Source organism: Primulina eburnea, chromosome 8 (assembly GCF_022965805.1).
Source record: "Primulina eburnea isolate SZY01 chromosome 8, ASM2296580v1, whole genome shotgun sequence".
NCBI classification, from domain to species: Eukaryota; Viridiplantae; Streptophyta; class Magnoliopsida; order Lamiales; family Gesneriaceae; genus Primulina; species Primulina eburnea.
The window spans coordinates 4,154,193-4,181,699 of record NC_133108.1 but is presented as its reverse complement, the minus strand read 5'-3'; the positions used below and the strand labels follow the sequence as shown (position 1 = coordinate 4,181,699).

The 27,507-nt window shown below is 36.4% G+C and overlaps 1 protein-coding gene, 1 long non-coding RNA gene and 2 pseudogenes across 4 annotated transcripts; 1 reads left to right on the top strand and 3 right to left on the bottom strand.

The window, feature by feature from the left end:
* Window positions 1-389: 389 nt before the first annotated feature.
* LOC140838108 (uncharacterized) lies at window positions 390-7,018 on the bottom strand (annotated as a pseudogene).
* Window positions 7,019-7,295: 277 nt separating this feature from the next.
* On the top strand, window positions 7,296-9,149 carry LOC140838544 (uncharacterized). Of its 2 annotated transcripts, XR_012119613.1 has the most exons (3): window positions 7,296-8,325; window positions 8,442-8,565; window positions 8,801-9,149. It is a non-coding gene; the product is annotated as an uncharacterized lncRNA (long non-coding RNA). The 2 variants fall into 2 exon arrangements; XR_012119612.1 differs by having other exon boundaries at window positions 7,296-8,565.
* A 693-nt stretch (window positions 9,150-9,842) lies between these two features.
* On the bottom strand, window positions 9,843-11,384 carry LOC140838543 (peroxisomal and mitochondrial division factor 2-like). Of its 2 annotated transcripts, none has more exons than XM_073204934.1 (2): window positions 11,268-11,384; window positions 9,843-10,952 (listed from the first exon to the last, which is right to left on the bottom strand). In XM_073204934.1, the coding sequence occupies exon 2, from the start codon at window positions 10,942-10,944 to the stop codon at window positions 10,060-10,062; it is 885 nt and encodes a 294-aa protein (XP_073061035.1). In that variant the 5' UTR covers window positions 10,945-10,952; window positions 11,268-11,384; the 3' UTR covers window positions 9,843-10,059. The 2 variants fall into 2 exon arrangements, with proteins under 2 accessions (XP_073061035.1, XP_073061034.1); XM_073204933.1 differs by having other exon boundaries at window positions 11,061-11,297.
* Window positions 11,385-20,007: 8,623 nt separating this feature from the next.
* On the bottom strand, window positions 20,008-26,912 carry LOC140838542 (mitogen-activated protein kinase 20-like; annotated as a pseudogene).
* Between the last annotated feature and the right edge of the window lie 595 nt (window positions 26,913-27,507).

Below are 27,507 nucleotides of genomic sequence, written 5' to 3'. Positions count from 1 at the left end.
ATGTACAATCAAATTTGTACAACAATTCTTACAATATAAAAATCAATACAAAATTTTCATTTATCGAAATCTCAAGATAAATTTAATATAAAAAGTTGTGTAATATTGAAATCTTGTGAGGAATGTCATTTAAGAAAACTTTAACGTACGCCATCGCCTGTTCATTAATTGAGTTAATGGTTCTATTCAATAAATATGAGAAAACTTGTCGGGTTTATTCAATCCGCACCAAAAGATGAATAAACAAATATGGGAAAACTATTGCGGATTTCATCCTCGTATAAAAAAAAAAAGAGAAAACTAAACACAGTCTGTTTATTAAAAGAGGGAGAGAGACAATAAGTGGGATTGTGATTTTAATCTGTGTTATCTTTATGATCAATAGCACAGAAGGAAATGACAATAGAAATATTTTCACCCCAAACGATAATCCTGGCTACCTTAAGTGGATGAAAATAGTCATCTTGCATACCTTGTACTGATATAACCAAAACAAGACTTGATGGATACTAAATTTTAAGCAAATGAAGATGCGCCAACAAATGAAATCGCAGAAAATCTACAATGCCTCAAAAATAAAACTGCACCTTCGTATCAAACTGTCAATATGTTACAATAGTTCATGTGCTTCGCGGACCAATGGCTTCATTCCCTAAGACTGGCGAATGTCATTCACAAATGAGCCTGCCTACTCATATGTAAACGTCAAACGGCTCCAAACCCTGAAGTAAGCATTCCAGCGATATCGGGACCTACAAAAGGAGGTTCACAAAGAAGTATGCAACCTTTGTTACAAAGATTACTATTATATTGGCATGCAAGAATCAAACTTAGCAAGGAAGCCTAAACAAGGACATCGTGTAGATATTGATCGAGTTGCTTTAACTCGCATGATTCCTACTTCTCTGTGTAATTCTATAACATGACATCACCGTAGGTAGACACAATGTGCATGGCAACCAAAAATTTTCAAATAGAAATCAAGATAATAAAATGAGCGTGCAAATGCCTGTGATACAAGTCAAGCAAAGAATCTGATATGAAAGAAAGAAACTATAATGTAGTTCCACAAGAATACGTCTAAGAATACAGCGATAACACTTACAGTGTTTTCAATTCCTATGGCAGCCAAATAAATACTTTTAATTGATAATTCTCTCAATCCGAGTTTCATTTCTCAACAAATTTCATCCTTGTCATGCAAAATCAAATATATAATGAGATTCATATCTAACTCTTCAAGAACAAAAAATGTACTACGAATAAAATTGAAGGCAATAGTAAATGATTCCCCTAGGCTACATAACTCAATTGATTCCCCATCTATCAGATTCTAATAACGAAGAGTTATTGTTAAAGAACGGCATGTAGTATCTGTTTTTCCCCTGAGACAGTAGCATTTTCGATTAGCATTTTGAGTTAGTTTGAGGTTCTTTAGGACTAATGCAATATATGAAAACAAACACCAAGCTTTAAAACATAAAAAAAAAAAGAGCAAAACCACAGAGAGTGAATTCAAGCGGATGTTATATAAAGCAGCCTCTTTGAACTCGACGAGACTACCATGGATAACATATTAGGACAGCATTTGTAACTTCCGAGCACTTGTGACTTCAACCACATCTGATGTTAATAGAATGTCAAAATCTGTTTCCTGACTTTTGCAATATGTGCATATATACTGAAAACCAGGACCGTTCTCAACTATTCAAATAACTGCTTGAGCTTATAAGGAAACCAGAACAAAAGCTAAGAATTAAACAAATGGAAAAACGCATCCTCCAAGGTTTGACCAAAAAGAAAATGGCAAGAAGGATCCCTTGTCTCGACCCTCGTCGTATGACTTGTATCAAAAAGATGAAAAAGAAATTGGCAAGATAATTTTTCCAGGTTTGAAGCGACATTTTAAATCCATCTCCCACTAAAGAGACTCTGACAAAGAAAACACAAAACACAGATGACAAAAATATAACAAATTTTCATCAATATGAATGCTATGAACGTGCGACGGAACACTGCTTCTAACGTCTGGAAATAAGAGAAAAACTAGCTGAACAAGAAAAGACATGAAAGGAAGGCCCGGTAAAGAAATCATTTACTATGTACCCCAGCAATGCAAATAATATGTTCGAAGAAACTAACAAGATATCAACGAACCCGTCAAGAATATGAACTAAATCACAAAAAGAAAAATCATGAAAAAAAATGCCGAACCTTAGTTTTACCTTTGGGGATGAAAACCCATGTTCCAAGACAAAAAGCACAATCTAATGCTACGGCCATGAGCTGAAATCTTTGTAAATGGCAAGCTCAAAAAACTGCAAATAGCCAAACGGGCGTTTGTTTGACTTCCACAGAGAAAAAAGCAAGAAAGGTAAAAAATTTGCAGCGGCAGAAGCATTAAGTAGGAATAGTATCGGTTCCTAAGGATTTTGTTGGCGAGACAGTGTCATTATATTTCCTTTTTCCCCACCTACGGATACAGAGACCGAGCCAAACAGTGCTCACACATTCGATACTCGCTCCTATCTGTAATGCAACTGGTATGTGTGTTGTGTCATTTTGTGTATAGTTTTTTCGGGTGACACGAATCGCGAGGAGGAAGGGAAGGCGAGGGTTCAAAATGTGAACAAAGGTAAAGGTTAAAACTGCAGTAAAAAGGGTTTGAATTTTGTCTTAAATAGTGGGCAATGGCATCCCCACTATTTTCTTGTTTTGAACTGTCTTTTTCTTTGCACTTTTGACTCTTAGATGTCATCATCAAATCTGAAATTCTAATTTTTATTTTAAAAAAATTTGTTGGATTTCATTAATTTTTGAAAATATGTGATATAAAGATTTAATATTTCATATACCAAAACTATCTTCGAAATCGATTAATTTCAAATCCATCTATGCAAATGTAAGTTAAAAGAATTTGATTTAATTTATGGAGATAAAATAATCAGTCATCATCATTAATTAAATGGACTAAACATGCATTTTGCAGCCCCACAGGCAGGCTTGTCCATTTATCTCTTTCATCGTACAACTCAAGGTCTGAGGTTTGGGACTTGGCTGATTTCAAGAATCAGTTTTTTGAAACATTTTAACGTCCATGTTGTGGTGGGAAGTGTCAGATTCCACGACCTCATATGCCTTTGATTTTGTACTTGAAAATTAAATTCTCAAAATTGATGGCGATGACACAGGTATCATGTCCAGTAATATTCCTTCTTGTGGGGCAATTGATGCTCCTCTCCTTCCGATTTTTACAGAAACCACATCAGATTATCACATGCTGCCTCTGCAAATTCTTGATTTTGCAGAACTTGTAGGGGTCAAACAAAATACTTGCAATCAAATTTAAGACCTTTGTCCTCTTTTCTAACAAAAACTAGAACTTATATACTAAATCATGGATAGGATTTCGAAGGTTTTCTATCGACAAGAAGTGATCAGCAGATAAGTTTTATATGATGGCTTTGACTATAGTTTAAAGTCCTCCAAGGTAACCAAGTAATATGCTTAATTTCTAGTAGCATTCAAAATGTAAACTAACATAATGATTGCGTTTCTTTCCGTTAAAAATCGAATCGTAAACTTAAGAGTTTGTCAAGTCAGTGAGATATTTTTTACTCACTTCAGTTAGATATAAGCAATGTATTATACCACCGTCTATGAGAATATCCCCACGCCACATAGCCAGAATAAAAAAAACTCACAGGTTCTCCAAGTTGAACAGCTTCCCCGGCCCTTCTGTAACACGTCCCATTAAATTGATTGCCCTCCATCCTCCTGAAAACTGAATATCCCCAAAACTGGACAAAGACACACTCGGTGATTGTCTCATGGGATGACATTATAAATTGAAGCATAAGAATAATATTGTTATTTATAACTTTAATAATTGTAGAACTTGAACCACATCTATATTAAGTTAAAAAAATTCAAAAAAATTGGGCAATCGTTTGAAATTCATTCATCAAATCTTCCTCCAAATCAAATACATCAATCTAAAGGGAAACTAAAGTAATTGTAAAGAAAACAGAAGCAGCCATCAGATTTACCTAGGTAGTTTGTCTCATAAAATTTAAACATGAATGTATTGATTCACTTGAGCAAAAAAGCAGACTCTCGGCGAAGAAAAGAGATGCAAAAGATCTAAACTGATTGTTAGAATCATAGCACGCACAATGCATTTTTAAGTATCTATGGTTTCAAGTGATGATTATCTTCAACTGCCAGGCAAAAAAAAATGCAAAAAAGACAAAATAGTAAAAGTCCTACTCCAAAGTAAAAGCAGTAGCAGAAAATATATCCTCTAAGATTTGCATCGCGTTCGGCAGCCAAAAGTGAGAAATTGAAGATCAATACAACACAAAAAAAAAAAATTTCTTCAGCGAGTGAAAACACATTTTTCGCAAGTAATACTCCATCGGAGTAAGAATACTTACAGATGACAGTATTGTTGTATCACAGCATTTTGTCCCTTTTCGATGTTATCCAGTTTTGAGTTTCAGTCGCAAGAAAGATGTTAGAAGTCCCAATAGTTTTTTCTCAACTGATCAGCCCTTTCACAAAAATCATTCTCAGTAAGATCATGTTCAATAAAGAGAAACCGGGAATATATAAATGAAATGTGTTGTAAATATAAAAAAGGAAACATGCTTCATTCATATCAACCAAGCAAGATCCCCTTCACAAATGTTCTTCTCACCTGGCATTGCACCATCACTGGGAGATAATTCTTTCTATTTCATTTATTGTCCTCTTATCTTATACTTCATACAGAAAAAATCGCCTTTATGGAGAGACACAAATTAAGAAGGGCCTTTCTAGAATATGAATTGTGGGTTAGTTTGATTCCATATTCTGGGTTAGTTTGATTCAAAAGATTGGAATAACAATTTACTGGGGCCTACAAACAAGTTATTAAAGATTACTTGTATGCCCGAAGCTCTTTGGTCTTGCTTTCAAGCATTCTCCACATAGCCTGTTGCGTAAGAGAGTATGGTTGTACCAATTCTCTACTACAACAACCAAAGATTAAGTCCGCACTCTACAGTTATAGTTCCCAGGTCCAACCTGAATTTGAGAACCACTACAACAGAAACCCATTCTTCTGTATGACTTAATTTATCCACATTACTGACAACCATTTGACTGTGTGAAACTTAGATATTAAGAACTCACACATGATTGTCGATTTAGCACTTAAATACGAATAGCAAGGAAAACATATTAACAGTTTAATTGAACATTTTATCAAGCAATTCATCGCAAGTTCTATAGAATCTATAAAAAAAAAAAGTAATACTAAATTATGGCAGAGAACTTGAGATTGTAAAATTGCTCCGATCTGAAATATATGCCGCAGAACTGTTTGCTTTTCCCCCTGTACAAGTGTAATCTATCATGCAAAAGAATGGAAGCATATATATTGGTAAGTGTTAACAAGAAGCGCATATCCAATACAAAGCCAGCCAAAACCAAAAACTAAATTCAAGTATCAAACTCCCACTGACACACAGTATAAATTTTGGTTTTCATCATGCAAAAAACTCAAGTTTACATGATATCATAATTCTAGTAACAGCACTTCGAGAAAAGAAACAAAATATTAGTGCCGACTTTGTTACAAAATTTATGAGTCATGGTTCAAACGAACCGAATTATGACCCAGCAACCAAGTTCCAAATTATGACCCAGCAACCAAGTTCCAAAGTGACTCAAAATTCCTCAGCAGTGGATCCTCAAACCATTCAGCATCCCATAAAATGGCCTACGCAAATTCTGCATCTAAGTTGATCATTCTGTTGAGGAACCTTTCTTTGGTTTCATCCTTCACCTTTGCAGTCCTTTCACTTGTTTTTCCATAATGCTCCCTGTTTTTCTTTCCCTTCTCTCTACCGGACTTCTTTAAACCTGTTAACCTATCTTCCTTTGACTTCCTAGCTCCTACCCTCCACCTTCTCTGCTTCAGTCTTTTTCTTGACCCGGTTATCCCCATTCATCTCATCGAAATCCCTTCCTTCAAAGTTCCACTCTTGTTCCTTTTATTCCCTCTATTTTCTCGAATTGTTGAATGATCATCCTCAATAGCATTTGTCTCTTCATTACCATCAGCACACTTTAGCCCATCAAATTTCCTTCCCTTTTCTTCTGTCCTACAAATGCATCATTATCCTCAGTCCCCACCGGTTCATTCTCATCCATATCACTCTCCATAACATCATCAACATCCATATACTTCAACTCATGAATTCTCCCAGTCTTCTTCTTCTTCCCACTACTACCACCCTTGATCCCACTTATTTTCTTGGACTCAGCCTCATTGTCACTAGCTCGGTTCCCTTCTCACTTTTCGCACCCTATATTTTCAACTTCACGTCTGGGCTCTGGCAAAGCTTGATAAATCGGCAGAGCCACAGAGTCATAGAACTTCAGGTGCAGACTCCTCGCACCATTCCACTTCTTTGGCACCTTCTCAATATCCCCCACAATCGCATCAAACACAATATCCAAAACTTCGTCCTTTTCCATCGACACTTTTACGACCTTCACCACACATGTCCCGGTCCTCATGTACAGTATCGCACTTCCCAAAGCCCTCTCCACTTGAAACTTCAAATTTTTCTTTCTCAAATCCACCCCCAAAGGCAGCTTCTTTTTCTTAAAAAGCTCCTTTACCTATCAACTTGGGCAGCAAGTGAACAACCCTTTTGTCCACAAAGAATAAGGCATAGCTATCACAAAGCTTCCTTTTTGCTTCAAAAGGCTTGTAATTTGTCTTCAGTTTGGAAATCTTAAGAACTTTCGAGATGGGATTATTCTGTGATTTCACGGGTTTTTTAATGCCTTCAGGAGTAGGACTCGGTGATTGAGCCCTTTCGTCTATGATCAAGCAAATCTGCGACAAAGGGTCCAAGTGGGGGTCAGGAAGCGAGACTTTAAACGGGTTGGCAAGCGATTTTGACGGGATCGGAAAAGCTGCGGCTTTTGGCTGGCAGATTGCTTGGCTTGGCTTTGTGTTAATCGTTCATTTCAGTTAGATAAAATTTCCTACAATCATCTCCTCCGAACTTTATAGTCCTATTTAATTTATTCTTATCGAGTATTGTTAAATTTCATGTAGCAAAATGTATTTATAAAAAATTGATTGATATTAGCCAGTATCTTTCTATAGTAAAAATAATTATGATTTTTATAATAATAATATTATTATTATTATTATATATATATATATATATATATATTTTTTTTTTTTTTTTTGATACGTTGTATCCTCATCTTATATTTACATCAACAATCATTTGGAAATGATGAAACACAATGTGCAAACTTACCAAATCCTTGGCTTTGTTCGTCCACAATTTCAAGCAAATATACTACAAATCTTTCTTTATGCCAACATTAATTACTTCTTGTTGGTAATTACAACTTTTCTAAAATCTCCACACAGCATCTTCCAGTTCAGTTCAACCAAGAAGCTCCCGAGAATACGGCGGACTCTGAGAAAAATGGAAGTGTGGATAGGGCGGAGGATCCGGTTCGGGATGGGGAGTCCGGGTCTCCGAAGGATTCGATCGTGAAGTATTTGGAGGAGGAATTCAGTGAAGCAGCAAGATCAATGGTGGACAAGCTGGCAGAGTCTTCTTTTGTTCAAGAAGTTGAAAAGTTGGTCAATGCGTTGGATCAACGGGCTGCTCTCAAGAATTTAGGGAGTGATCACAAAGATGAATAGAACCAGCCGGCACTGGAGGAGAGCACGTTGCCAGCTTCAGAAGAAAACGCTGAGAATCCTCCGAGGCCGCTAAAACGTCGGATAGAACTCAGTGCGGCGTCGAAAGAACGAGAAATGGATTATCTGCATGAAAATCCAAAAGCCACACACAGTCAGTTAGTTAACCTCGGTCGAAATTATTAGAACTCGAGCTTTATATCTATCAAGTATTATGTCTTTCGTCACTTCAAATGTATTTATGGGTCATGTTACATGTATATATAATGTGATACACATTGGGTTACAAAGTGAATATAAAATGACAAAACTATTTAAATGTATTCTGAAAGAGTTTTTCCAAATAAAATGTAACTATAATTGTCATTTCAAATGAATTTTGTAATCCAATTTGTAACTCTTCCTATATTTATTAATGTATATAGTAGCTTGTTAAATATTCAATAAAAAAGAGTTGGGCCGTGGACGCATGATAACCATTTGGGCTCATTGCAACATGGAGCGGCCATTATTGCTGCAACTGCCGGATCAAGGGCCTCTTGGGCGATTTGCTGCGGGTTGCTGGACTTTCTGAAACCTAAAGACCAGTGATTCTAGTTATGGTATGTTTCCGGTTTTCGACAAACTCAGCCACGCCAAACGAGGCAGTTCTCCCCTCGGCTTGAAATCTACTTCTTGTTCTTACATAAGTGATTTTGATACTATTGGTTTTTGGCAGGACATGGAAGAGAATACGGTGCAACTGCGCGGCGATGAGCACTATTGAACCAATTGAAGTTTATTGGGCTTGTTTTGAGTTTGGTTTGTTCATTTGATTGGACGAAGCTTTTGTGTTTGTAAAGGTAAGGTTGGGTGTTTTATTTTCTAGTTCTTACTCATGTTAGTGGAGAAACTAAACGTGAAACTTTCGGAATGTCTCACTACATTACACGGAATATATACTACACCTGTGAAGTAGCATTCCCGAATCCGGCAAAAGAAACTTTCGGAATGTCTCGCTCAAATCAACAATACTAGTCATTATTATATGATGCATATCTTTGCCTAGACCTTGATTTTCTTGAAGCAAGCATGCAGAACCCAAAGCGCTGCTTGAGAAAAGCTATATTCCACATTCAACAGAAACTGAGGCACAGTAGATCCAGTAAATTAGTACCTTTTTGGTGGAATCCAGATCTCACAAGTTAAAGAAGAGCTTCAAGCATTATCATGCATCTTCATGTGTCCAGATTTGTTCAGTAAGCCAATCAGCTCATGACAAGCACATATTAAATGACGATGGCGCAAAGCAATGCCAAGTTTAATGCATCACATTAATTCAAGCAGCTTTAACAATGGTGATGACCAGAGCCAACAGACTACCAGTAATCAAAACATACTTCGTCATAGGACTTCACCTAGTTGGCAATGATAAAGAGCGACTGTTTTAACCAAGTGCATGATAAAGAGCAATAAAAGCATGAAAGCATTTTGCCGAAAACTAAAGAGGGGGGAGGGGAATATATTTATCATCTTTCTGTCCATGGTGATACATGACAACTAAAATTTAAGTATTTCTAGTCCAAATCTACTTTCTTGAATAAGCCCTTTGAGAAAGAAGAGGACACAACCATAACTTTCACAAAGACAGTGAATCGCAACCTCAAATATTCAAGCACAACTCAGCCAGAAACTATATCATCAACAGGCAACAGCCTAATGAAACTGCCACGAGCAATGTAACATCCACGACACGAAGCCAAAATTCTCAAGGATGGTTGAAAACCAGATCATAAATTGGTGGAATTCCCTATGGCATTTCACCTGGGTCACTAATGTTACAGATAAATGAAGCTGGAGATCATAAAAGCATATAGAAAGATCCAGATGAAATTATTAAAGAAGCACGCATGCTCATATCTTAAAGAATAAAATTGAGAAGCCCACATAATACACATAACATCAAAGATTCCAAGTACTCGTACCCTCAGAACCTGCACAGACATAATTGGTTGAATCAATAAAAGAAACAGAATACAATAAGCATATACAAGGGTCTACAAAAACTATATGATCATGCATCAATCAAGGTAAGCTTCAAATTTGGCTCAACAAGAGTTAAAAACTTACCAAGTTAATCCCATATAATATTCAATACCAGCAGTTTTCTGAGAAAAAAAAAATTTCAGCAGTAATCCACAATAACCGACCATCAAGCTGATATCACCAAACTTCACATTAAAGAAATCGAAGTCACAACCGTGAAAAAAAACAGCACTACTCAAAACTGATATTTTATCATACGAACAAAATATTCTTCAACCACTACTATTATGCAAAGTTACGCATGCAATCCGTTATTTTCTTGAAGCATGAATGTAGCACACAACCCCCACCACACCGATGGCGGAAAAGGTTGAGCCTGCCACTAGCAACCAATATTTTTGGCTTGAATCACCAAAAAATCCATTCTTTCCACCCCGAACTGCACCATCGCCTTCAATACCACCATTCACACCATCTACAGATGTTCTTTCCTTCACTTGATACGCACTAATCATCTTCTCTTTCTCATCCAAAAAACTCTCAAGAACACTGATTTCCACTTTCATTTTCTCAACGGTCTTCTCCAGATCATTCTTCAACTTATCCAAATTCTTGCTACTTCCCACCATTGTCTCCAACTCCACAGCCCTCTTCTTCAAATCACGTATTTCCCTTTCTTTCCCCTCCAATTCATTCCTTACACTACTCTCCACTCCCTCCAAATTCTCAACTTTATATACCAGCAAATTTATTTCCGTCTCGATTGCTTCCATCTTAACATCCTTTTCCTCCTCCCTCTGTTTAATCCCCGCCATTTCACTCTTCATATCTGACAACTCGGCAATCGTCTCCTGCAAATCGCTCATGGTGGATACCAAATCATGCTGCAGCCTTGACACATCAGTTTCCAACTCTGCAGCTCTAGCAACCACGGCTCCTAAAGCGTTATTTTCTGTTTCGACTTTGTTGACCTGTTTTTTGAGCTCGTCATTGTCATTGCTTAACACCTTGACGCAGTCCTTAAACTCCTCCATCTGCCGCTTATACTCCTTCTTTTGCTGCTTGATTTTATCATTTTCTTGTTCAAGATCACTGAACTTCAGAGAAAGTCCTGAAATTTCAGCGGAATTATCACCAGAGATTTCCACTTCACTATGACCAGATAATCCTCCACTGACGGTCGTCTTATCTGCCATTTCTTACCCTACGAAAGAACAGAAAACGTCGATCGAATTAATAAAAAAGAAAACCATTTCTAATTCGAGAAAAGGGCCAAAAAGAAACTAAGTTCCACAAATTCATAGTCCCCTACAATTATAAGCACAAAGTGACCAAAACCGGGGCTTCTTCAACTGAGTTTGCACAACCAGTGAACCTCCACTACTTCTCCCCTCGCAGCCAAACCGATTGTCCCAGACCCCATAAATTGAAAATTCAAAGTGGAACAAAAGGTTATTTCAAATTATAATTACTAGGTATATTGTGGGCTCAAAATCAAATCAAATCAAATGGGACTCACCGTCGTGGGCGGAGAGGATTGACGCGATTTAGGGTCGAATTTTCTTCTAAAAATAACTGTTAAGTCGTGTGCTTTTAGAAATTTGATGCACCCAGTGTGGAGCCCACATTTATTTTTGGGTTAATTGAGATTCAGTAAAAGGAGTTGGTTTTTAGTACATAGAAAGAAAAATTTTCTTCCAAATCGACCAAATTTGCCCTTTTGTCCTATTTAAATTTAATTGATCCCTGCACTCTCGAGAATGGTATCAGAGCTCAAGGTTGATTTATTTCAAACACAAAATTTATTATTACTAGTAACTAATTGTATGAGAAGGAGAATTTTGAAAAAATTATGAATCTGAACTTCGGTTCAAGGAAAATAATTTACAAGGAATATTCCAATATTTTGGAATATAAACAAGTACATCTAACTATTGTTAGATATCAGAAACAGAAAGGGAAGCTACTGCACCCTCAGGTAAAATCCCAGGTAAACTTATGATTCAAAATAATAAGTTTCTGGAGATAGTTCCAGACTCCTCTAAGCTCTCTTTAAATCTTAGAGAAATTCAAAAGACAGTCCAAAATTATGGCAATATGCTGTATTTTGTACCGCAACGAGTTGAGAAAATCCTTGAAACCCAAGAAGAAATTCTGGGATTATTAAAGGATATTCAAACAAAAATTCAGAAACTGGAACAACAACCAAGTTCTAGTAGGAGAACTTCAGGAGGTTGGTTACCACCATCTTTTGGTACTGAACCTTTGTTACATCAACAAGGGAAGGCCAGAGTGGTGTCAAAACTTTGACTGAAGAAGAAAAGATGATCAATCTAATCAAGTCTGTCTCAGAAAAGAAATTCATCTGATGACAACTTTAGAAAGGATTGGTTTAGAGGATCTACAAGAGCTTGCAGAATCTTTCGCAAATCTCAAAGTAGTAGATCTAAGGATGAACACAACAGTAGGTGAAACACCACCTGCTATAACCTGGTCATCCTCTCAAGAACCACCAAGGGAAAGTGTGGGATCTCAGAATGTAAACATGAGAGAAGCACAATCTGATTTCCATACTGGTGGAGGATCACACCCAGCAGGGACAAGGGCAAGGAGAAATCAAATTCCTTTGCACCAAACACCCTATGGGAAAACTGTTTTAGATCCTATACATTCTTATGGGGTTATGCTTAACCTTGATGTATTAGACTTCAAAAACAGGGAAGATCTCATAGATGATTGGACATCTGCTATGAGAATTGCAGCAGGAACACTCGATCTCAACAAAGAAGGATTCATTAAACTTTTAGAAATGAGTCTTATGGGATCAGTAAAAATTGCTTGGGACATGACTTCCATAGACATGAAAGAGTCAGTCCTAGCTGGTGAATCTCTTAGTGAGATTGCTAGAAAAATGGCCACCCTATTTAAAGCACTATTTTATAGGGGTAGACTAATTCAATAGTCAAGATACAGAGAAGAAGAAGAAATACACTCAAGCTCTGTATAGTCTTGAATTACATGACATATGTCTGGTGGATGAATACATTATGTTATTCACCAAATATAGATGGATTTCAGGAGTCGAAGAAGATATAGCTATGCAGCTTTTCTTCGCAAAAATGTCAAGCCCTTGGAGAGAAATGCTCATAAGGGAATATGTACCTGGTAATCCAGATACGTTGGCAAGAAGAGCCTCTTTCCTTAAAGGAAAATTGGCAGAATGGTGTCACATGGCAGGATTACAAAAGAATTACAAACGACTAAGGGGTATCAACAAAAGAACTCCTTTGTGTTGTAAGGAAAATGATCTTCCAACGATTATTGGGAGTAAACCACAGAAGCATAAAAGGAAAAGTTTTAGGACTCATCCTTATGCACGAAGTGGAAGAAGTTCTTGGAAACCAAGAACCGTATGGTCTAGACAGAAAGCCAGATCTTATAAATCTGGACAAAGAAGCGGACCATCAAGAAGTAGGATATCATCCCAAGCATCGAGTACCTCTCGAAGCACAGGAAGAACACCTACCAAGAAAACTTTCAGAAGGGCTCATACTAGGGCCAATGAAAGTTTCAAAGACTGTAATTGCTGGACATGTGGAGCAAAAGGTCATATCTCGACCAACTGTCCAGAAAATGAAAAAAGAGGTATTAAATGCTTTGATCCTACCCCGGATATAGAAGAAGCAATTTACTACCAAGATCTTATTCAAGTATACCGATTTGAGGACATCGCCTCAGATGAAAGTATATATGAAGAAGAAGAAGTCTTAAGTCAGGAAGAATTTGATGGAACAGAATCGGAATCTGACTGAAGACGAGGTGTTTCGATACGAAACACATGAAGATCTGTCTGGGTTTTTTAGCCAGACAACAATATCTCATAACATGGTTCAAAGAATCATGAGAGAAAATCCGAGTCTACAGAGATATCAAGGTTTCTCTGCAGGACAGGTAGAAAAGTTCTTAGGAAGTCTTGGCCTAAGAAACAGAAAGCATCATCTAATCTATAAAGTTTCTAGAAGGGAAATGGCAATCCCGATGGAACTTACAGGAAATAGAATGGAGATGCAGTTAATTCCTTCCGAAGAAATTAAAGAGGAATTACAAAAACTCAAGATAGAAGTAGCAAGGACTATGTCCTGGATTCATATCGGAGCAATCCAAATTATGATAAAGGCTACTTTCAAAGAAGTGATAGATTCACCAATTGATATTGCTATATGCGATAAAAGAATGGGGAATCTACAAGATTCAGTACTGGGAACAATCTCAGGAAATCTCTGTGCAGGAAAAATTGTAGGAGTAATATATCCAAGGATAGCCTACAACCTGGCAGATCGAGATTTCAGCCGAGCCTTGACATTGCATCAGAACTTCAAGGAAAAAAGGCTGATGAAAGAAGGTAATAGACCATATTCTATTACCTATCAAATTTCATATGCTCTATCTAATACACATCATTCGGAATTGTTTATTAGAAACGAGTTTATTGAAATACCAGAGATATTCGGAAAAGTTGCACAGGCAATTTATCCAGAAAGAGTCGAGTTTCCTTTGATACAGGAAACAGATATCCAGATCCAAGACAAACCGATTCTACAGAGGAATCAAAGTCTTAGACTGGAATCAAGAAGACTATCTTTTCAAGGAGATAGAATTACAAGTTACAGATGGGATAAAAAGCCTGTCATAGAAACCCAACAGGAGCTGAAAAGTTTTTCTACAATAGGAAAGCTCAGATGCCCAGAAGGTTGGAAGGAAGTAGAAATAGTATTTGATATTACAAAACAAATGAATCAATTTCTTTGTAATTCAATATACTATTTAGAACAACCGACGATAGGAACTTACCAAGGACTGATTAATATCGGAGAATTGGAAGTCCAGATCCAAGGGATTCCAGGTAAAGAATCAGATCGACTGATTCTTGGACTAGAGTTTCTTGAGGAACACAAACCTTGGAAACGTCTAGAGTATGGAATGGAGTTTATGGCAGAGGATAAGATGTGGAAAGTCCAATGACCACAAGTCCATTCTCCATATACATTCCAGTAGGAATGTTATATGAGCAATATAAGGCAGAATATTTTGCAGCTTATATTGATTCAGGGGCTGGAATCTGCACAGCAAAACGAGGAGTTTTTCCAAATAATTTGGAGGAAGAATTACCAAAGATTGCTGGAAGAGATTTTTCCAGAAGAATCTTAATCTTATGTAAAGGGATTAAGATGACTGAAATCATGATTGGCGGTGCTGGACAAATCCCTTGGTACAAGGTAAAGACACCACCAATTTATTTTCATGATACAGGAGCTGACATATTGTTAGGAAATAATTTCCTACAAATGTTCAAGTCCTATACACAAGAAAATGAGACTAGAAGATTAGTGTTCACAACACCATGTGCTCACAAAATCATAGTCCAGAGACTTAGAGAGGCATTTTACAGAAAATTGCCAATTCAGTTTCGCAGCAAGCGTGGTGATTCAGGAAAACTTCTAAATCCAAAAATGAAGGATTCTAGAATGTTTGGAGAAACAATGCTCCAGTTAAGAGCAGATAAGGAACTCCAACCAGAAGATATAGAATTCCTTAAGATAACTCTACAGACAAATGACGTAGAGTTTGAATCTAAGATATCACTGGAAGATGTCAAGAAAAGGATCAAAGAAAATTATAACGAAGATCCCTTGGCATGGTGGGACAGAAATCAACTCAGGGCTTGCCTTAAGATCAAGGAAGGCAAAGAGTATGAATTTGTCCGTTGTAAACACATCCCAATGAACATCATTGATCAAAGGGATATGCAGATTATAATCAAGGAACATTTGGAACTTGGTTTGATCAAAGCAGGTATGTCACCATATAGCAGTCCAGGTTTTCTGGTAAGAAATCATGGTGAGATTAAACGAGGTAAACCCAGATTAGTTATTAATTATCAAGAAATTAATAAAATTCTGGAGTTTGATGGGTATTTTATACCAAGCAGAGAACATCTAATTAGTTGCATACGCAATGCAAAGATATTCTCTAAATTTGATTGTAAGTCCGGATTTTATCAGATTCGGATGGAGGAAGGAAGCAAGAAATTCACAGCTTTCTCCACACCTCAAGGACATTATATCTGGGAGGTATTACCAATGGGATTGGCTAATTCACCACAGATATTTCAAAGGAAAATGGATAATCTTTTTAAAGATTATTTTAAGTTTATGTTTGTTTATATTGATGATGTTTTAATAGCATCCAAAGATATGAATGAACATGTTAAACATTTGGAGATTTTCTCTAAGGTTTGCAAGAAAGAAGGACTGGTTTTATCTGAAAAGAAAGCAGTCATTGCTACAAGTAAGATTGAATTCCTTGGAATTGAAATCGATGAGTCAGGAATAATTCTGCAAGACCACATAGTCGAAAAGGTGCAGAATTTTCCAGAAAATCTCAAAGACAAGAAACAACTTCAAAGTTTTTTAGGAGTTGTTAATTTTGCTGGGATGTTTATTAAAAACCTAGCAAAACACATGAAGGTGTTCAGTCCATTATTGAAAAAAGATGCTAGATTTATATGGACAGACGAACACACAAAAGGACTTATACATTTGAAGGAAGTTTGCAAAAATCTTCCGAAAATGGCTATTCCTCAAGATGAAGATGATCTGGTGTTATATACTGATGCCAGTGATCATTGGTGGGCAGCAGTTCTTACTAAGCTCACCTCAGATGGAGAACAACCATGCAGATATTGTAGTGGGTTATTCTCAGATGCAGAAGCCATAAGATGGCATATCAACGAAAAGGAATTTTATGCAGTAAAGAGGGCTTTTGAAAAATGACCATTATTTCTACTTGCAAGAAATTCACTTTGAAAATCGATAACACACAAGTTAAAGCTTTTTTAAGGAATAGAATTGAGTCTAAACCTGAGAAGGCTAGATTATTACGATGGCAAGCACTATGTCAAAATTATATTTTTGATATTGTGATAATTAAATCTCATGAAAATATTCTTGCAGATTTTTTAACAAGAGATGGACAGCATGGACATAGATGCTATTATCAAGATGCAGAGGCATTTGAGGGAACACCTTGAAATGCTTCAAAACGAGTTTAACAAGCTAGTCGTAAACGCAGAAGTTGCGGGAAGACTACAACAAGCCGATAAGAGAGTTGTCTCTGATCGAATTACAGGATGTTTACAGTCATATACTCAGTTATGGTCTGTAATGCAAAGGCCTATCCTCCAGGGCATTGAGAAGCCATTGGTTTCCCAAATGGAGAGTTTTCGAGTACAGGACTCTATACCTGTAGCGGGGGATTCAAATACCCCTTGCACAAGTGTTAAGTCGGGATCATCACCAGATGACTCGGCCAAAACAAAAATTGAGACTCCTGATCCTTATCTTGAGTCATCAAGTCAACCCTTCACCTCGGGGATTGAAGAGGAAGAGATCAACCTTAGGCCTCGTATTGACAAAGGCAAATCTAAGGTTGATATTAACGAATCAACAATTTCTCCATTTCAGGTCTATCAGCAGAATTGGGAGAAATTAAAAACAATAATTGGCATTAACCCAGCTACCATTAGGGTTGATGTTTCAGGAAAATATCCAAGGGTATGGATGAAACAAAATTCATATCCAAAGGAGGTCAAGGCATGGTATGAATTCGGGGCTCTTGCCTCAGTTTATACAACATCACCCAGTTTTCCGGAAATCTCAGGTTTACCAAAGTGGATCCAGGAAGCTGTTCACGAGACTTGGGCAAATAATGATTATTTGTCCAGAGGAGATGTTTTGGAGCTATACTTCTTTAGTGCAGCACCAGAACCAGCAGGAAAGGGTTCTCATGAAGCCTTTCATTTCATCAAGCTAAGGAGGCCGAATACAAATGTCCAAAAATTTATCAAGGATCCTCCAACAGAAGAAACACCCCTGGTTGCTTCAATTAGGGGTGCAAACGAACCGAATATGTTCGCGAGCTTTTCGAGCTTGCTCGATAAATATTCGATTCGTATTCGAACTTATCGAACTCGAGCCGAACTCGAACATGTTCGAACTTTTTTTCGAGCCGAACTCGAGCCCATATTATTTTGTTCGATAGTTCGCGAATAGTTCGCGAGCCTTAATATTTTATTAATATAATATAATTATATAATAAATATATATACATTTCGAGTATTTTCGAGCTTTCAAACCTTAATATTCGAGCAATAATTCGAATAGTTCACGAATATATTCGAATATTTCGAGCCGAACTCGAACGCGAACTTCATTTCGAGCCGAGCTCGAGCCCAAATATCTGAAAATTTCGAACTTCGAATCGAGCTCGAACTCGAACACACTAGATTCGAGCCGAACTCGAGCCTGAAATTTATAGCATTATTCGGTCTGATTCGGTTCGTTTGCACCCCTAGCTTCAATTTCTGAAGATGATATGTCTACCAGAAGAGCTTGGGGTCTATGGGTCTGTCTTACTGAGATGGACAAAGTCAAATTTCCGTTCAAATTTTATAATCATTCAGTGAACGGATCATTCCTGTTGAATACCATGACAGGAAAAACAACAAGTTTTGCAGAAAATTTATTCGAGAAAAAGAGAAATCTTTTGTGGAACAGCAAGCTGCCGGCAAGTAAAGAAATTCGTCGGAAATTCTGTAATATGGCACATGTAGGAAGATGGTCTGAAAACATCTGTCCAGAATGCCAAAACCAGAAGGAACCGGAATTCGGTAAAGGATTCAAGCCGAGATCTGATCGGAAACACTTTACCGATACCAGTACAAGTGGGGATGGACCACATTCACGTTTTCCTCGAGGGAACCGAAAGCCAAAGATTCCTCGACAAAGTTAAAAGGAACATGTGAGCATCCCCCCAAGAAAAGAAGGACCACCATGTGAAAAATCATGTGAGTGGAATTCAAGGACCACCATTAATCGGTGGAAAATAACAAAGGACATTGGATACCTTATCTTTAAAGATAAGGAAAATCTAATAAAAAGACGAGAAACTGGACCCAAATAAATCTATAAATAAGACCAAATGGGAACCAGTAACTCACACCAGACTTAAACCAAACTTGGAAACAAAATGTATTTTGCATATCTCAGAGTTTCCAGGAAAAGGATTAAGGGAACAAGAAAAGAGCTGAAAATTTTTAAAGAATATCAAAAGAAGCTCAAAGAAGCAGGAAAAGAAATTCAAGCTGATCTGATCCAAGTGCATATAAACTATATATGCCGACAGATAAAACTTCAAGAAATGACTAGTTCTAGATTAATAATCTAGAAAAAGACAAAAAGGGAAGAGGACCACTCAACCACCATCTGGTCCCCAAGCAGGCTGTAAAGGTTTATGAAGGTTTGAAATCCGTGTTTCAAATCCGAAGGAGCCTTCTATAAATAAGTAGCAGAAGGAAGATGAAGACATCGATCAACCTCTTCATTTTTCTTCCAAACCATTTGTAATATTTTCTTTCAAGTTTATGAGTGTTGTAAGTTCAGCTACTATTAGTAGCTAAACAAGTTTCTCCTCCTCTACAGGAGGTTACTATGTATTAATAAATGATCTGTGTTTGAATAAAAGAGATCTTTGCTCTCAGCCCCTCTCATGTATTATTTTCAAAATTTTATTTTATACTGTACACTCTAAGGTAGGAAACGAATTAGAGTTGTGCCAAGTGCTGCTGAAGGAATCTGCGTCTGTAACCATCGGTTGCGATCGTGTTGTTGGACTGTGAGGAGCAGTTCGTAAAATACGGTGGATATAACCCGGCGGTACTCCGGTCAAAGATGTATAAGATTTAATTTATTTTACGAAAGCATGATGGGCCGTTATTTTAAAAAGAAAATTCAATTATTTAAAAATGGATAAGAAGGGTATTTTAGGAAATTGGGTACCAAAACCAAAGTTTATAAAAAATGGGTACTGATACACAAGTTGCCCTTTATTTTTTGAACCAGTTACTTTAAATACGTTGAAAGTGATGGAAAGTGAAATTTAAATTAATATCTGAATTGTTGAAATAAAAAAAAATATAAATGTGTGTTAAAATTTAAAAAAAAAAACAAAAATATAATATTAATATCAAGTTAAAATTGAAAAAAAAAATTAATGTCTTTCTTGAGTGGTTGGTTAGTGTCGTAACCTCAATTTTAATATAATAGAAGACAGTGGGCCATTTCTTGAAATGCTGGCTGGATTGAAGCTTTGGATTTTTATTTTTATTTTTACAAATAAGGAAGGATAGGAGTTCTAATACAAGGCACTTGCCATTTCCAAAAAAATAAATTTGAGGCTGTAATTGTTGCTATCTGATTATCTCTAGAAAGCATAATTATCACAACTCCATCCATAACTAAAGAGCAACTGTACTGTCTTATCTTTGAGGAAACTAAGTAGTATTTCTGTACATCATGCACAACTAACAATCACAATGTACACAAACCATCCTCTAAAAACAGAGGAGATCCATCCTACGAGAAAGTTCTTCCTGACAACAAATACCCAGAGTCTGCTCAAGCAACAACGAGCCTTTCATGAGTACATCCTTGCCATACCATGCTGAATCCCACCGACTTTTCTGTGGTCAGACATATTTGTAGCTGCTGCTGCACCGAGCAAACTGTATTGACCTTTCTGACTCCAGCAGATTTGTGTCGATCATGACAGCTCTATCCTCAACATGGTCCACCTTAGTCACCCCTGCTCGAGCCATATAATATGGATTGCTATCTATGTTTAAAGCTATATCGGCAGCTAACTTGGAGGTCATACTGCAGTTTGGTATTTGTTTGTTGTGTGCCGATGGTAGTTCTCTCTCTGTTTTGGCTGCCGATCTTTCTGGCATTCCAGTACCGTGTCTATGGTAATAGTAAGTTAACGGAGGAGGTTGGGTGGGAAGGATTGTACTTCTAACTAGATTTCTAGGATCGTAGTTATCTTTGATGGCACTCCCTTTCTCGCAGAGCAAAACAGGGCCGGTAACTTTCCCAGGTTTAGCTAAGAACCGAAAAATTTCAGAAGCAGCAGTTAATACTTGATACTACTGATAAAACAAGAATGACTCGATCAGAACAAAACAATCGGTGCATTTACAAACCAAAAATACCTTGTATGATTCTTTGTTGTGGTTGTATGGATCTTGATGAACCACTATGAAGCCCATCAAGCTCTCTAGAGTTCCAGCTACATAACTCTTCACCATTTCGTCTATCTACTGCATTTGCTATGATCAATGGTTCTTTAGGAGGTGTCGTATTCGAATGTACAATAGTAGACCTGCATCATCAAAGAATTTATCAGCACAACCTTACAAAAGGTCACTTAAAAGACCAAATATGATTCCAGATATATATTGTAATACAATAAACACTAGTTGATTCTATGGAAGTAAAATGAGCTGTAGAGATTTACTCATGTTATGTTGGTGACACTTTGACACACAAGAGGGTCTAACAGGTCAGAGAATTGCACCAAGTTCCATGACGTGGGAGAAAACTATACTTATGCTCGATCCAGTCGATTCATTCAGTTCAAGAATCCCAAGTCCGGTTATATAATCATGTCTAACTATAATTATCCTGTCTAACATATGGAAAGCACCAGAAGAGATCCCACCACAAAACAAATTAAAGGACTACAATAAATATAACTATATAAGCAACATATTAAGGACTGTTTACAGATAATTATTTGAGATGAAACTTATTCCTCTCTGGATGAAAGCTCAAGAATTAGTAAAATCAACAGCAATCAATAAAAGAAACCAGTTTAGAAAAAATTCTGAATAGAAGGCAACCAGCAGCAAATTACCGGGATACGTACATGAAGGACCCTTTTCAATGACTTTATCTCAACACAAAAAACTAGTGCCAAAAAGGCCAAGTTCTGCATATACCTAGGAAGAGAAACATGCTTTCTGTCAAGTGGAATCACCTGTCCACTTTTACCTCCATTTTCTTCCAGATGAGCAAATTGCTTTTTAAATTGGTCGACAGCACTACATAAAAGGTTAATGTTCCAGGATCAGTAATAACTACAGCAAAGAGAGATGCAATATAGAGGAGAATTACCACCTAGGATAGAGAAAATTAGTTCTCTCAATTCCGTTAATGTAATCCTTCAGCAGCTGAGGATGGTACTCTAGTATCTCACGGAAAATTAACTCTCGAACATCCTCCTTTGTCACCCTTCGCCTCTCAAATTCAAATTCCATCTTTGAAATTGGCGGGCAAGATGGTTCTCTCTCAACTTTGGCCAACCCCTGAAAATAAGGATCCCCTAGTGCCTGAAAATGGAAAAAAAACAAACAAATAAATAAATAAATGTAAAGCACAAGTATCAATAAAACGTTATCATATATCAAAAGAGAGAGTAAAAATAACTCAAAACCCTGATAGAAAGCATTAGTATCATTGTAGATAGAGGAATGGACGGGTATGATCAAATGAAACTCTAAGGTACTGGTTTGACAAGATTTTTTTATAACTGTTCCATATAAGGTCCCCAACCCAGATATGATTTACAGAGCCACTAATTCTCTCATCGGTTATTTCTGCACAGAACTTATCATCCCCTCCCTTATCTGTACTCACATTTCTTTTTCTTTGTACTTTCGATACTCTTTATTTCAGCAGGGCAGCAAAAAGCATTCCCCAGAAGTTGAATTATACAAAGATGGAATCAAGTTATTGACAGCGCACCTCAATGAAGCTAGCAACCAAATTCTAAATTCTCTCTTCGAAATTGTCTTAAGGAATGACAACAAGGTCCATCGTTTCTTCTAGCTTCATATACACTAGATGATGCCTTACAACCTTTTGTCTCCAGAAATCACTACTCATTATACAGTAAAATTTAACAGAAATTTTGTAGCACCCATATGTTTTTATCTTCTCGTGTTCTATAATTTCATAAGTTGAAGAAAACAGTGGTAGTTAGTATTTTTGAGACATTAAAACACTTTAGTTTTCAAAATAAATGAATTTAGATAACAGGTCGTTGACTGAATAATACTCTGGTCGGATAGTGGTCTAGAAGAAGTGTACTTTTGTTTTTGAAGTTACCAAACAGGGCTCCTAAATTTCAAAGGACTTTAAACGGAAAAAATAATACTTAAGAAAGAACCAAGGCCATATGAAACCTCTTCAGCAGTTGGACGGTCCTTGGGATCAAAAGCAAGCAGCCTCTCCAATAGTCGAATGGCCAAAGGATCAGCATTTGGAAATTTCTGCGCAAAGGAAACAGGTTGCTTCTTCCTCATGCTTGTAAGATATCTCCTAGCCTTTTCATTACGCACCTTAAACAGGAAACAAGATTTTAAAACAATGAACAGGTTGGATCATTCATGCTTACTCAAACACCCGTAATACTAATGATACTGTACAGGTTTCACTGTTGCATACTCGAGAAATGGTATCCATTGAAGGTGTGCCGAGAAGATCAGTTATCATATCAAGTTGGTGAACAATATTCTTTCCAGGAAAAAGGGGCTTCCCAGTCAAAACTTCAGCAAAAATGCAGCCAATACTCCATATGTCAATAGCAGGAGTATACTGATACAAACAGAAACCTTGATATATCAGCACTCGTTAATGTGGAAATGCAAATGCCATTAAGCATCAATAAATAACGATACCGAGCGTATAAATGTGTAACATGTATGATAACTAACTACTGAATTGAGAGTGTAGCTAAAATTAGAATACCAAAAAAAACCACTTAAAATTCATATTTACATATTCGTTCAGTTGTTCCCATCTATCTGACTACTGTCAGTCAACTGTATGTCAACATAGGACCCTCGATTTTGAACTATACAATACTATGAAAAGGTCACAACTTGGTAAATAATTATCAACACATCAACCTAGCCTTTTTCAGGAACTCAAAAAATGTTTTTATGGGCTACCAAAACGAAGCAAATTCAAATTTATCAGAGAAACTAAAATAGGTTGACATGGAAAAGCGAGAACACACACTTAGCGAGCGTTTGATACGTAGATGGGATATCTAATATAAGTGATAAATAAATAGTGTAAACGAAACGCACCCTTAATGAAAAATGACAGTATGAGAAAAATAAGTCAAATCCCGGAAAAGTATGCAGAGGATTTTAACTAAAATATTACCACCAGGTAGCAGGAAAAAGCGTAGAATTATACCTTAGAGAAAAATGAGCCACACAACTCTGGAGCCCTATACCATCTTGTAGCAACATAATCCTGTTATTAATGCCATCAAATGTTTGAATAAAAGAAGCAAGCAACCTGAATTGAGGGTAATGAACAAGAAAGGTAAAGATTTTATTTGCATACCGTCCAAAATATCGTCGTAGGAGTGTCACTAAATGCAACTCTTGCCAGTCCAAAATCGCATATTTTGAGTTTACAATTTGCGTTTGCCAGAATATTTTTCGGTTTTAAATCTCGATGATAAACATTGGCTGCAGGCAAAAACCTTGAACATCAAGTATCTTCACAAACTCGTATACACAAATAGTCAGCCTTAATCACAGATTGTATAACAAGACTTCCAAACGGAACCAACATCAGTCTTAACTTACAGGCATCATCTCTCTATAGAAAACCAATTTTTTACACACAATTAGCCTGGTCATGGTAGAAGCTCATGACTATGCAGAACTGGCGGATGAGCAATGACATGGAATCAGGCTGCCTTGCCATCTCCCATTATTTTCAACAAGAGAACACATAGAATAAGGAAAAGTAGCATAATTAATTACCTGTATGGATGTATTTAAGAGCACGGTGCAATTGGTAAAGGAAAAACTGATAATGTTCCCTTGTCAAATCATCATTAGCCTTAATGACTTGATGTAGATCAGATTCCATTAGCTCAAAAACAACATATATATCTTTGAATTCTCTTCTGGAAGGTGGAAGCATAATGTGTTTAATTTCAACAATGTCAGGGTGTTGAAGAAGCCTTAGAAGCTTTATCTCTCGAAGAATTCGGGCAGCATCAGAAATGTGTTCAAAAATGTCACGTATTTTCTTTATTGCCACTTTTTCACCAGTATGAGTGTCGACTGCAGAGCAAACAACGCCATAGCTTCCTTTCCCTATGACTTCCTGAATTTTGTACCTGCTTGCATCGCCATATTCTGAAAAGAAATCCATTTCTGTTGAACTCTGTTACATAGAACAAGAACATTCAGTTTTAAATATTGAAATTACCAGTTTATGTTGAACATCACAGAAAAAGGAACAAATGTTATTTTATATGCAATGCAAATAACAGATTCATTACATATGCTCCTTCTATTTGCAGAGCAATGCGCTACATAAGCACATATGATAGTTGACAAGTAACAGACGTTTTTCCAAAAAATGCAACATGATTAAAAACTGGTCAGGACTCACAAAGCACACTTACAATATTAGTCAAAATTAATGTCTCACCCCTTATTCTCTGAAACTTGAAAAATAATATGTAAGTGGCTTGTGTGCCATGGAATCCTGCCAAGAGGTTGGCTAGAACAAAAAAAGTCCATTTATAAATTTACCAGTAGAAATGCATACAAAAGTGACAAAAACTAACTACAATAGCACATCAACCAATTGATTCCATGAAAGGGATTAAAAATTCTTGTGTGAATTACCCCAATCAAGTTTAAGTCAAAAAAGAGCATTAGAAGTCTCCAATTTACAGCAAACCTGGCTACCAAATCAGATTAATAAAAGTACAATAATCCGAGTCGATCCAAAAACATCTGTTTCCTAATCTTCAATAGGCATTGCACAATAACTCTAGCTGAAAAAATTATAGACAAAAATTACTGGTTTTCTCTGTTTTGAAGGTTAAAACTAAGGTAAGACCAACATAAAAAGTTGCAATAAATAAGCCCTCTCACAAGAAACAGCTACAAACGAGATTTATGAGATCAAACTAGTATACTCAAATCGTCAAAAACATAATATGCAGCATGAAACTCAAAGATCTACACCTCGGTAAACACTACAGATTTCAACCAGGAGATTTTAATCAACCAAAGTAATTAAATAAGTTGGATCCAAAGAAGAAACAGAAGGGAAAAGCGACAGAGTGAAATTTAAACACACATTTTTTGCCAAAAAAACATGTATTTATGATGAGGTGTAAAGTACATAAAAAAACATACCGGAGGATATAAATAGGAAGAGAATAGATGCATTGAGTTATTGATTTTCTTAAAATTTCCAATGCAAGATATTGATTTGAAATATAGTTGCAAATATTTGAAGAAAAAAAATATCATACACATCACTTCTCCATCATAATCCTAACCTATAAAGTGTTAACTAAAACAACCAATTATCCAGCCAACATATACTATATTACACGGTACCTTTCAACCCAATTCACTTTAAACATCACGCCATAAATAGCTCAATTATATCTACGCAGCAATATGTAAAATTTCCAGCAATCAAAGTCACTTTTGTAATTTAACTGTATAATAAAATGAAAACAATCTAAACAAACAAGAACAGTCAAATCTCGAACTCAAGAACGCGCACAAATTACATGCACATAAACCCAAACCCAAAACACAAAATCAATTTTTTTTCAGATTAACTATTTCTGTCGAAGTTGAAGAGGAAATTTCAGAATAACCCGCTCACTTTCTTTCGGTGTTCCGGCTGCATTCTGAAAGAATTTCAAAACCCACAAAAGATATTCCCGGACACCCTTTTCTACAACGAATTCCAGAAGAAACCCCAAATGCATTCCCCGAAAGATATCAAAAAGAACTCAGCCACATTTCCCCCACCGACCGCGGCTCCGAATGGCAAACGAAAAGTCCCATCTCGTACGCTTCGAATTATTGGTAGAGCCGAGAAGAAAGCGATCCTTCATACAACGCAATCCTACCACTCCTTTCTCACCCACGATCATAGAACAACAATACCAACCATCAAAAAGACCCAACAGATTAACACAGAGGAAAAAAACAACCCATAAAAATCCGCAAACCCTTGCTCGCGAATTTATGGATCTAGAGGCGGGATTATTTTTCTTGTGCGGGTAGATGGAGGGTGTTGTTGAGATCTGCCACCGACAGCATATAGAGAAAGAGACGGGGACGAGAGGTTTGAAAAGGCAGACTGCTGCGGTGCAACTGATAGGAAAATTCAGCTGCTTGTACGTAATCGATCTGTACGGTGTACGTTTTTCCTCTAACGCAGCAAATCGAATGCTTTTTAATAAGTAAAATTTTGTCAAAATATATAGGAATTACAAAATATCGACAATTATTTTTGAGTAGATCTCTTATGATACAGTCTTATGAATATTTATCTGTAAATATCTATAATAAAAAATAATATTTTTATCATAAAAAGTAATATTTTTTCATGGATGACCCAAATAAGATATATGTTTCAAAAAATAAGACATATTAGACCGTCTCACACAAGTTTTTGTCATTATTATTTTATTCAAAATTCATGAAATATTAAATTATTTTAATAAAATATATTACATAAATCAAATAAGTCCTGTAAAGATTATAATTTATATTAAAAAATAAAATATAGTAAAATAAATTTTTTACAAAATTAAATAAACAAAAAATAGAGTCTGGAATTGTGGTTTTGGAATTATTTTTTTGTGAAAGCTGGTTGGAAGTAGATATATCAAATTATTTCTGATGACTTTCATTTCGGATCTTAATCTGTGAGACGGATCAATCATACTCATATTCATAATTAAAAGTAATACTCTTAAGCATAAAAAGTAATATTTTTTCATGGATG

Excerpts from the sequence above, each read along its gene's own strand:
- LOC140838543 (XM_073204934.1), bottom strand. The coding sequence starts at position 10,944 with ATGGCAGATAAGACGACCGTCAGTGGAGGATTATCTGGTCATAGTGAA.